The sequence below is a fragment of the Trachemys scripta genome, chromosome 3 (genome assembly GCF_013100865.1).
Source record: "Trachemys scripta elegans isolate TJP31775 chromosome 3, CAS_Tse_1.0, whole genome shotgun sequence".
NCBI lineage: Eukaryota > Metazoa > Chordata > Testudines > Emydidae > Trachemys > Trachemys scripta.
In genome coordinates, this window is record NC_048300.1 from 106568921 (window position 1) to 106581710 (window position 12790).

General features: G+C 39.8%; 1 protein-coding gene across 1 annotated transcript in view; it reads right to left on the bottom strand.

The window, feature by feature from the left end:
- The window catches only part of ENPP1 (ectonucleotide pyrophosphatase/phosphodiesterase 1), a 76630-nt gene that overhangs the window by 7802 nt on the left and 56038 nt on the right, over window positions 1–12790 (bottom strand). The window contains exons 14-20 of the mRNA XM_034765643.1: window positions 12672–12703; window positions 10231–10358; window positions 8502–8571; window positions 5810–5897; window positions 3720–3892; window positions 3135–3186; window positions 186–340 (exon numbers count right to left, since the gene is read on the bottom strand). Of these exons, the coding sequence (XP_034621534.1) occupies window positions 186–340; window positions 3135–3186; window positions 3720–3892; window positions 5810–5897; window positions 8502–8571; window positions 10231–10358; window positions 12672–12703 (698 nt within the window). The remainder of the gene's footprint in view (window positions 1–185; window positions 341–3134; window positions 3187–3719; window positions 3893–5809; window positions 5898–8501; window positions 8572–10230; window positions 10359–12671; window positions 12704–12790) is intronic.

A 12790-nucleotide genomic window follows, 5' to 3' on the forward strand; every position in this document is an offset into this window, starting at 1 on the left:
GGTGTTTTCATGGGACATATGCTATGGGCAGCTATTATGTGAATTTTGGGGCAACAAACATTCAAAAGCAGAGCGGCTTCTCGATCTGAAATTCCAGTTTACAAAAAACAATGAAAAAACAACCTCTGACCAAAAAGGGTAACAGGAGGAAGAACAAAGCATTACAGAAGCCAGCAAATACTTACGTATTTGCTAACAGTATAAGCACTCCACAAAGTCATATTGAGATCCTGGCTGTATCCACTCACATACTGGTGATGGTAAAGGAGGTAATATGTGCTTCTCTGCTGTAGAACCCTGGGCCTCCCATAAGGCAAACTGTATTTCTCGATCTTCTTTACTAGAGCAGAAACAGGGTTCATTACAAGTTCTATACACTTTGCATATTTGTTGAGATTTTCTGCAGTGCACCTTCATATTTCTTGTGATGGCAAGTTCTTGCCACAATTTCCAATTACCACACAGAAAAATCATGATTAAGACAAGAGGAAGAGAAAGGTACTAGCCTGCAAAGCACTTCCATGATCATGCAATAGATTGGTAAATAACCAATATCTGATATTTAAATATGTAGTAGAATTAAACTCAAAGAGGAAGTAATGCATTTTGCCAGTATAGAGTAACCATTTAAAATTAGAGATGGTCCTAAATTTTCCCAAAATTTGGGTGGGTGTTTCAGTTCAAGTGTTTCTTCTGGAACCCACCACTCTTAGTGTTTAGGGAGAAACAATGACTAGTTGATAGGTTTGGAATATGTTGAAAGGATAGGGACAGACTTTAGTTTTACTGAAGCAGTAAGTCATATAATTGACTTTGATTTCAATGTCTCTCTTTGAAGTCCTTTCATTAATCAATGACTTAGTGAAATGTTGGTTAGTCCTTCATAAGGATGTGCATTTAGTTCCACAATGAATTACTGTCATAGCCAGAGACTGTTCCTTACACCCTTTTTCTACCAACTGGCCTGAGAAAGCAGGAAAAAGTGCCATTACAATATATTTACACCGTAATTGCAATGCAACTACAGTACAGTGTAATTACAGTCACTCTAATAAAAAGCATGCCTAATTTCTCCATACAGTGCAGAATAATTCAGGACAATTAACATTTTAATGTTTTTGCACCACTGTAATTGTGTGTGGCTCCTTTTCCTGTGTGGCTATGAACTATTCTTTTCTTTACAATCCAGAAAGGATTTATCTGTTTGCTTTCTGCACAATAATCACTGTGGGTTTTTTTTTAATCTGTAGTGACTCCTTTCACTTGTACAGTAGAATCCCAGAGTTACGAACACCTCAGGATTGGAGGTTATTTGTAACTCTGAAATGTTCGTAACTCGGAACAAAACATTATGGTTGTTCTTTCAAAAGTTTACAGCTGAACGCTGACTTAATACAGCCTTGAAACTTTACTATGCAGAAGAAAAATGCTGCTTTTAACCATCTTAATTTAAATGAAACAAGCACAGAAAAGGTTTCCTTACCTTGTTATTATTATTTTTTTTTTTACTTTCCCTTTATTTTTTTAGTAGTTTACATTTAACATAGTACTATACTGTATTTGGCTTTCTTTCTCTTTTTCTTTTTATTTTTTTGGTCTGTGCTCTGTGTACTTCTGGTTCCAAATGAGATGTGTGGTTGACCTGTCAATTTGTAATTCTGGTGTTCGTAACTCTGAGGTTCTACTGTATTTGGTAAGTGTAGTCACTATAACTTTTAATATCAAGATCTGAATTACTGGAGTATTGTTATCTAAACTGTTAAATGCGTAGAACAGTCCTGCTTCCATTGAAGACAATGACATTAATGTCAATGGGTGCAGGATCAGGCTCTTAGACTTACATCTTTACAAAAGTGAGTCAATTGGAATTATGGGCCTGATCCTGCAGTCTTTACTCAGGCCCATTCAGCAAGGTACTTAAGGATATGCTTAACTTTAAGCAAGTCATAGGCCCACTAACTTCAATAGGACTACCCACTGAATATCTTGCTGAATTGGGAACTCGAGCAAAATTCCCAGGATCGGGCCTAAAAAGTTACTACGTGGATCTCATTTTGTTGATCATCTGCATGAGTGCTACGAAATACTGAAAGCAAGGATTTTAAGAGGTTCTGGGGTATGTTTTTAAAGTATCTGCTGTTATTGTTGAGTAGACTCATGAAAAACTCTTATCCCAAGGCCTACACCACAGCAGTCTACACATATCTGCCAAAGCATCCAGTTATTCATGAATGGACAAAAAATGTCTAATCCTGCCTTCAATGGGGACATAACCCTATAGCTATTAATGGGAGTTACTCATGGGCACAGAATTTATTTTCATGGGAGGTGGTGATGTCACCTCTGTCTTGAATACAAACACAGAACAAGGTCCATATCAACTTATTGAACTTTGACATTTTAATCAACCTGAATCCATTTTTGATATTATTAATGCCAGCAGATGCATTCCACATGACCACTAGTTAGGTTTTAGTTCTGATGACTTAGTCACCAGCTATTGGTCAATGGCTCATTTAAAAGGGAAAAAACAGCTTCAATATGGTCATAACAGAATATATCCTATTACAAATCACAGTAATGCAGATATACTGTTGACCATGTAAATAAACCTATTTTATTCTTATGACTAATACTGTAGATCGTCTAAAGATCTTCTATGTTTCATCATATATGCAGGCATCAACATTTGCAGGGTTTTCCTAGCTAATTTTTCCTCATGAAATTCTTATGTATCCCATGTTGTCAAATTCAAAACCTACCATAGGAGAATTCAAGTATATCTAGATAATCAAGAAGTAGATTGCCCTATATGCCATATCAGTTCTGTATTTAACAGAGCAACCATGTAGTAATGGCCTCAAATATACATTACATTTCTATAAAAATATACTGCATAGTAATAGAGTTTTAAAAAACAGCAGTTTACAAGACAGAGGGATCTATTTGTAAAGATGAATAGTTCAGGTAAATAACAGTAAAAGATGAGATTTGTTGTTCAGCCCATGTACTTGAGTAGGACTCAGGATAAATCTAGGCATTGGTCAAACTTTTAAATAAAATAAAAAATATTTTTACTTAACACACACACACACACACACACACCATTTTCTCCTATAAAATAAAATGCTTACCTTCTGATGCAGTGTGATTTAACTGTTGCTGAAAATCCCTTATGGGCAAGCCCTATAAAACAAACATAGGATGCTACTGTTTGTTGTACAGAGCACGATTCCCTGCCAACAGTTCTCAACTATAAGTATACAAAACCCTTTGTTAACAAATTCAAGCGCTCTGTTCCACAAGCCTTCCACACAGGAACTCCCAGTGAAGTCAACTGGAGGGCTGCCAATCGACAGCATGCATAATCAAGGTTTAAATTAAGAAAATAAAGTCTTCAATTTTATATACAACTATCCTCCACAGGAGGAAGATTCCCATACGATAAAGCCAAGAAGGAAAGAGTTCAGTGCTTCTCTGTCAAACCTTGCCTTCCAATGGCAGCATTTGGTCCTACGTGAAAAGGTAGATCAGGCCCTCTATACCTATTGCTCATTAAAATCAATAGAAATCTTTCCATTGATGTCAATGGGCACTCTATCAGGCCTACAGATGGCAAAATTATGAATGTAGTGATCACGGTCAGGAGTATACAGTTTCAGACACAATTACAAACAAATTATTTTGGCTCAGCAGTTTTATCCATCTGAATTACTTACCGCCAAATCACATGAGCAACCAATGTCCAATGAAGAGGTGGCTTTCATGAGCGGATATACAGATGGATGACTTTCCTCCTCTGGATGTCTTGGAATGTAAACAGGATTCTTTAAAAGGTGGTTTAGGCTTCCATGAGTTCCGTTGTTGTCGGCTGGTGTTATACCAAGCAAATCTACAAACAATTCAAACTGAACATTAAGGGGGAACCAAAAAAAAATATATATAAAGGAACAGGAGTACTTGTGGCACCTTAGAGACTAACAATTTTATTTGACTAAAAAATACATGGCAGTATTACAGTTTGGCTGTGGCTATACTCATGTGGGTGCCATGATTGCAGCATTGCCTGTTTCTGTCTTACTACTCCATGCAGTCAAACTAAGTCAGGTGGCAGATTTATGTAGCTGCTTTCACAGCCAGCTACCATTTGTGATGGTCACTTGTAGTGAAGGAGGGAGACACCATTTCTCATCCACCTGCCTCCTGATAGTGGAGAGGGAAGGGACAATGCTCCCCTATGTAAAAAAAACCAAACACACACAAAACTTGCACCTTGTGGGAGTTGAACTTGTAGCCTCCAAATCTGAAATAGTGGCTAATAATTGGTGCACGAAGTTGGTGGCTATTGAGCACCCAGGTTTTGGGGGAACTCCTGATCAATTATCTTCTGAAAGTTGAGATGCTGGCATGGGTACCTGTTGAAGGCACTAGGGCCTACAGCTGAACTGGCTCCTCTGAGTTGCCAATACAGACTTCCACTCTTGCCTCTCCCTATAAGAGGTGATAGCTCAAGGGAGAAGCTTGCATAGCTGCAGTGGAGTTTAACTAGTGACTGGTCTACTATATCCTTCATCAATGATAGTAGCAACAGTCCCAAAAGGAAGCAACAACGTATGTGCAAGTAAGAGAAAAAGGGACGCGGCTTCCTGCCGATGGCCCTGATCCACTAAAACATTTAGGCACCAGAGCTTTCCCACTAACTTCAGTGGGACTATTCACAGGCTTAAGTGTTTTTCTGGATCAAGGCCTTTGGTAATAGAATTCCAGAGGAAAAAAAGGAAAGAAGGAGTTTTCAGGGGAGGCTTTAGAGCAGACATGCCAAACCCATGAAAAAAAATGCAGAAATTGGGCTTGTTTTTGACTTAATTGGCTTGTGAGTTGCTTGTTGACTAGTTTTTGGCTTGTAGCTTTTTTTTTTTTTTTTGATCGGCTGCTGGCAAACAGTGGCATGGGAGGGGGGATGGCAAGCAAGGGCATGGGGAAGAGAGAGTCGAGGTGCACAGCAGGCCCACCACAGTCCAAGACTGCATGCCAGGAGGATCTAGTCACAGAGTGTTGGGGTTCTTAGGGATTGGCTTGGTTTGGCCTTGTTTTGAAATGGAATTAGCTTGATTTTTGGCTTATTGTGAAAGTTGGGTGCTTATTTACTGCGTGAAAGTTGGCAACTGTGCTTCAGAGGGTGGAAAGACAGGTGGAGACCCCCGGGGACGTAGAGGGAACTAGCAGGTGGAGAGAGAGATGTGGAGGATTATAGACAGACAATGGAAGACAGTGGTGAGCTAAGGAAACCAAGAACAGAGAAAAGTAAAAGTGAAGAAGAGATACCATAATATGAGGGGAGAGCAAAGGAGCCAACAAGGCATCCAGTTTACAGAAAGAGATCTAAGGTTGATGTTGCGGGTGCAATAAATAGTAATGTTACAGGAAATAAAGAGACAAGTGTCCTGAATAAATCACATGAGGATGTGCAGTAGGTGAGCACACAGGCACGCAAGGAAAGAAGGAAACACATCAATCAAGTAATCTAGAAAGGCTACTTTTTGGCAGGGGCAGGACAGATTGTTTTAATTCTTTTATGTCAAAAGTTAAATTGTTCCAATCAGAAAGAGAGTTCATATTAATCTGCTTTTTTACTCTAGGGGTCTGATCTTTCTGAGGAATACACATGACTTCAAATTTATGAAATGCATTAGGTTCTAAGGGAGAAGCTTCATCAGAGATTTAAACACGTGTTTATTAAGATTTTTATTTTTATGCCCAAGAGGTTTTCACAGGCTTATGAGGGAAAAAAAAGATTGCTTATTCTTACCACATATTAAATTATAGATTTCAATATTTTCAAATGGGTCAACTTGAGTCTTGAACTTGAATCCAGGTCCAAAGCCAATAAAGAGAGCCTACAGTTTAAACAAAACTCCAATTTACTTTTGTCTTTAAGGAATATTACAGTAAAAAAGTGTACATATTATTACATAAACTGAAATCACTTTTATCCATTTACATTTTAATCACTGCATCTTTGATGATAAACATATACAGTGTGCCATGGACTGAACTAGGTGCAGATTTATTTTTTAAAGATGTATATGTCACATGACAACAAAGGGCTAATCATGGAAGAAATTTTAAGAGGTAGAAGAAGCATTTGCAGAAGATGGGGGAGGTGGACAAGTCTGAGCAAATCTGAGTTTGATTCACAGCTGGCTTTAAAAGTTATCTTCAGCAAATGTAAACCTTGTGATGTATGAAAGTCCCCTCCTTTTGAGCAAATTAATTCCGCTTCCAAATGTTTACTTAAATAAAATCACTTAAAAGGAACTTAGTGTAACAGTTGGCCCAACATGACTGGCATACGTCACCTGAACAGCTTATTTGCAAGCCGTTAGTCTGAGGCACTCATTGTTTTATGGTTAATTCAAAGGGACTGAAAGCTACACATGGGTTCTTTTATCAGCTCTGCCACAGAGCTTGTGTGACCTTGAGAAAGTGACTGAATCTGAGATTGTGATCATTGTTTGCAAAGAGCTTTTAGATCTTGCCGAGGAAGGTGATATAGAAGGGAAACCGTATTATATCGCTTCTGCGAAGATGGGTGTGATCTACTGGGTGTGCAGTTTTCATGCAGAAAGAGAAAACAATCTTTCCTCTTGTGAGAGGGGGGGATTGGGAAGGCTAGTTGGCCAGGTTAGATGAATAATACAAATATGGGGTAAAGTCAATTACATATGTTTAACTATGACTTTTAGGACAGTTTGATCTCAACAATACATAATTGTTGAAGGCATGTACAGGTTTCTGTAGTAAGAGTCAAATTTCCATTGTATTTACTAACTCCAGCTCTATAGAAGGAGCACAGAAATGATCAGAAACATTCATACATTCCAAGGCAGAAGGGACAATTGTGATCATCTAGTCTGACCTCCTGTATAACACTGGCCATAGAACTTCCTCAAGTAATTCCTAGAGCATAGCTTTTAAAAAAATAGCCAATCTTGATTTAAAAATTGTCTGTATGGAGAATTCACCACAAACCCTGGCACAATATTCCAGTGGTTAATTACTTTCACCATTAAATATTTATACCTTGTTTTCCATCTGAATTTGTCTAGCTTCAAGTTACAAATAAATATTTCAATGATTAAATATTTCTTTCCCATACTTATAAACTAATGAAGTCACCCATTAACCTTCTCTTCACTATAGGACATGTTTTCTAATCCTCTAATAGTTCTCTGAACCCTCTCCCATTTATCATCAACATCCTTCTTGAACTGTAGGCACCAGAACGGGGCACAGTACTCCAGCAGTGGTCGCACCAGTGTCAAATACTGATGTAAAATAACCTTTCTACTTCTATTCAAGAGTCCGTGTTTATACATTCAAGAATTGCATTAGCTCTTTTGGCCACAACATCGCATTGGGAGTTCATGTTCAACTGATGATCCCCAAATCTTTTTCAGAGTCATTGCTTCCCAGAATAGAGCCCCTATCATGTGAGAATGGTCTACATTCTTTGTACCTAGCTGTATTAAAATATATATTGTTTGCTTGTGCCAAGTTAACACCAAGTAATCCAGATTGCTCTTTATCAGTGACCTGTCCTCTTCATTATTTACCATTCCCCCAATTTTTGTGTCATCTGCAAACTTTATCCTTGATTCATTTTATTCTCAGCATCTTAATTTTGTGCTGAGTGCTCATATCTTCCGTCTTTTTACTCTCCCCTTTTCTTACAAGTTAAATGCCTTCCTGACCACTCTAGGCTGCCAGCTGACCTTGATGGTCTTCAGCAACTTGGCCCTCCAGCCAAGACACAAAGTCCAAATAATACCCCAGATGGGGTTCAAAAGAGTCCAATAACTATATAGCATATTTGCCCTTGCTAGGGTCATCAGTCCTAGCTCTGGGCCCTTTATTCGGGCTCCCAAATAAGACCTGTCTCCTTCTTGGGGTTTATAACACTTTACCTATGGCTAGTAGGGGAACTCTGGGTTACAACCCAGGGACCCTATAAACTGCAACCACATACTGTAATATTTACTCTAATCCGTAGCTGCTACTTCCGCGGGCCTCTTCCTGCCAGGCCCTTTATCTCCATCCTTATCTCAGGGCCAGCATCCACAGGTTATTCTCTAGCTCCATCCCCCTTCTTCAGTCCTCTCATCCCAGCCAGGAACTGATCCGCTAAGATCCTTTTATCCTTTTATCTCAGCCTGCTGGGCTCAGTTTGGCTGTGGCTTCCAAGATGGTTGCTCCATTGAGGCCTCTCTAAGCAAGCAAGGAGAACCCATCTTTGCTTCTCTTTTTCTCCCACCTCACTGCTTCCTGGGGCAGGGTGTGGCAGAACAGCATGGCCTGCAGGAGGGGGCCACAAAGGCCTGGTACACCCCGTCACAGGGTGTGTCCTGGATTAAACAAACATATGCACGAAAATCATCCCTTGCAACCTGTGAATAAGGTGAATTAAGCTATCATAAGCGTTACCATCTTCTGAATCTTACCTGCATACTCATGAAGCGATTGTCTGAGCCATGGAATCCACCACTGCAATATTTGATTTCAAATGGTTTTCTATTTAAAAGAAGTCACAGGGTATGTAACCAATAATACTTACATTACAAAATGTATTTATGTAAAAATATATTCAGTAGCTTTGTTTGTCTGCATATAAAAGGGGATATTAACTAAAGTGAAGTCTTACCCCACGGGCCTACAGAGTCTGTAAGCTCTGCAGGAGTAAACCTTTAAATTTTGAAGAATAGAGGCTGTCATCTGCAGATATAATCTCTGCAAGTCATGGGTAGCACCAGTCTCTTCCCAGTGGGTGGGTTGAGGTGGACTATACAGAAAATGAGGGGCGGCTGCGACCTCCCTTGCTAGGACGCCCCACCCCTCTCCATAGTCCTGCCCCCTGCTCCTCCTCAATTAAGTGCCAGCCCCGCCTCTTCCCCCGAGGCCCTGACCCCTGGCCAGGTTGGAGGCTGGAAGCCAGAGTTAGGCAGCATGGGATGGCTGCTGCACTGGCTGGTGCCATGGTGTGGGAAGCCACGGTGTGGGAAGCCATGGTGCTCCCTCGTCTATTCCTGCTGCTGCTGCTCAGGACCCTGGGGCTGTGGCTGCTCCTCAGCTCCCCACCACCCTTCGACTGCTCACAGCCTACGTGGGGGGACCTGCCTCTGGGGCTGGCAGAGTCCTTGGGAGCAGTGACTGCGGGGGGTGGTGCCTAGGTGCCCGGCTGTAGCAACTGCTGCTGGCCAGATGCCCAGGTCTGAAGGCAGTTTTTGCTGCCAGCAGCAGCAGAGAAGTAAGTGTCCAGGGTAAGTGTTATATTGGTTTCATGTTTTGATTATGATTGTGTTCATGCAATAATTTGATCAGTAGTTTATCTCAATCTGTCTTCTTGTTGACTTATTGATTCCAGTGTATACTATTGTTAATTCCTTGATTAATTCCTGTGATCTCCACTGCAACCTCAGTTCAACAGTTTTACTGTTTAGTGTTTTAGGGAATTTGGTAAAATTAGTTAGCTTTACATTTGCTTATTTATTTTAAAAGTCGTAAGACATACACCAGATAGGTTCTCTCTTCAAATGTCAACATGGTATATATGGACCACTGACCCACTCCTAAATTAAACCCTTATTACTACTACACAATATACTACTATTCTGGCAATGGTAAATATATAGGTCAGAAGAACAATGCAATTTCTGACAGTGAAATAAGAGAACAAGACATAATTGGGGATGGCTAAGGAAATTTCACCTCTAGGTCCCCAGCAAAGTTACCACCTGGACTGCTAGTAGCTAAAAGTACAATAGGGTTGTTCAATAGCAATTCACAGACAGACACTGATTCAGCAAAGCACTTATACGCATGCTTCATTTTAAGCACATGCTTTGGGAATTAAGCAGGTACTTAAGTGCTTTCCAGAAATGGGGTCTTAATTGACAAGTATCCACATTACAAAACCCACCAACACCTTAGGCATATTTAGCAAGGAGAAATTTATATAGACTAAGGTGATCCCACCAAATCAGGGACAAGGGCACTGTAGGAAAAAAAACTTATTTTGTGCTACACCTGTTCAGTGGATAAACAGAGACCTCAGTCTCCAATGGCTGTCAGTCTAGAACCATTCATTTGTTTTAAATTTTTCTCCTCCAAAGCAAAAGAACAAGTCAAGAAACTCTTTACTGTATAATCAAATACTGATGAATGGTAACTTACCGAGCGAGTTGCCACTGGGGGTCTAAGTAAAAATGTACTCGTTCAATTCGGTCGTTGTTGACATAGTGAAAACGCTTGGGTAAGAACTCTTTCATAAATGCTTTGAAATGCTGATCTGGGTCTATGCACTGAAATTTTTAAATTAAGATATACATTTAATAATGTGTAAAAAAACTAGTCATGACCATCATGCATAAATTCTTATGAACATCAGAAACTAAGTGCTTAGCAGTGCTTTAACGACAAAGGGTCTTGTCCAACTCCTGTTAAAGTCAATGGGAGTCTTTCCATCACACTCAAAGACCTATTGGATGGTGCATAAATATCAGTTACTTACATTTGAGAATCGGTCAATATGCATTTTAACAGTTATATTTAAGGGATGCTGTCAACTAATTTTTTTTTTAATTATCTAATTTTTTGCTCCTTTTTCTGATGAGGTTCTGACCACATTGGACTTGATAACACTGGCTGGTATTAAGACCTTTATTCATTGAGGTCTCTCTTATGTAAGAGGCATCACATGAACAGGATGTCAAAGTCTAGTGGTGTTTAATTGTCCAGTCTGAGAATGCTGCAACACTCTATTATGGAAAATCATACACATACAAAGGTTTTAATATATTGGTCACCCATAGGTATTTAAATATTCTCCCCCACCAACATTCCCTTTTCCTTTATGTAATCCCCACTTCGAATTTGCCAGCTCCTGGAATACCAGACTGAGCCACTTAGGGGGTCCTACCCTACAAACTACAACAATAATAGCTACCAGAGCCCTCTGACACCATTTCCAACCATGCCTGGAGTCAGAGGTGGGGACAGAAGGGACTAGAAAATCCTGATGAGGCCAATAAGGAGGTTTCTGCATGGGGTGTTCTGGACAGTGAGTATGATGCAATGTCAGCTGAGAGAGGCGTTAAAAATAGAAAAGTCTAATGAATGACAAACAAAACTTAAGTCAAGTATCAGCCAAAAGTGAGTCACTGAGGTCATAATCATAGAAATGTAGAGCTGGAAGGGCACTCAAAGAGTCATCAACTTCGGCCCCCTCCACTGGGGGACCAAAGTAAACCTAGATCATCCCTGACAGATGTTTGTCCAACCTGTTCTTGAAAGCCTCTAGGGTTTCACAACCTCCCTTGGAAGCTTATTCCAGTCCTTAACTATCCTTATATTTACAAACTTTTTCCCAATATCTACCCAAAACCGCCTTTGCTGCAGATTAAGCCCATTACTTCTTGTCCTACCTTCAGTGGACATGGAGAACAATGGATCAGCATCCTCTTTAGAAGGGCCCTGAACATATTTGAAGACTATTACCAGGTCCCCCTTCAGTTTTCTTTTCTCAAGACTAAACATGCCCAGTTTTTTTAAACCTTCCTCATAGGTCAGGTTTTCTAAACCTTTTTATCATTTTTGTTTCTCTCCTCTGGAAGGTCTCCAATTTGTCCACATCTTTCCTAAAGTGTGGCACCAAGAATTAGACACAGTACCCCAGCTGAGGCCTCGCCATTGCTGAGTAGAGCAGGACCATTACCTCCCATGTCTTACATATACCATTACCATTAATACATCTCAGAATCATATTTGCCTTTTTCCTCAACTGCATTACATTGTTGACTATTATAACCCCCAAATCCTTTCCAGTAGTACTACCACCTAGCCAGTTATTCCCTATTTTGTGCATTTGATTTTTCCTTCTTAAGCGTAATACTTTGCACTTGTCTTTAATGAATTTAATCTTGTGGATTTCAGTTCTCTAATTTGTCAAGGTCGTTCTGAAATCTAATCTTACCCTCCAATTTGCTTGTGACCCTTCCCAGCTTGGTGTCATCCACTAATTTTATAAGAATACGCTCCACTCCATTTTCCAAGTCATTAGTGAAAATATTGACTATTGAGTAGTACTGGACATAGAACTGACCTCTGTGGCACCCCACTAAGTATGCCCTCCCACTTTCATAGCAAACCACTGGTAACTTTTCTTTGAGCACAGTTTTTCAACCAGTTGTGCACACGCCTTATTGTAATTTAATCTAGACCACATTTCCCTAGTTTGCTTATTAGAATGTCAGGTGGGACTGTGTCAAAAGCCCTACTGAAATCAAGACACATCGTGGCTACTGTTTTCTTCATACCCACTAGACCAGTAACCCTGTTAAAGAAGGAAATTAGGTAGGTTTGGCATGATTTGTTCTTGACAAATCCTGCTGGCTATTTCTTATAACCCTTATTACTGTAACCCTTGTCCACTTTTCTCCCTATTGTTTCTCTTCCTGTCATTGTGTCATATCTAGAATTGGGTAGTAACCTTTTGGGGCGGTGACCCTCTCTTTTCATATATTATATAAGGAGACAAGCATACTGCTGCTGTAAAAATAATAATAAATGTCAATATGAATTAAGAAGCATGAGCCAACACTAAAGACAACACTTACTGTAAGTTGCCTGGTAACACGTTGGTAATCAACTGGAAGAGTCAGATATAAAAATTAGTCACCTAAAGTTTAAAAAAAAAAAAAGATGCAAAATAAAAGGCTTCCAAATATGGAATACT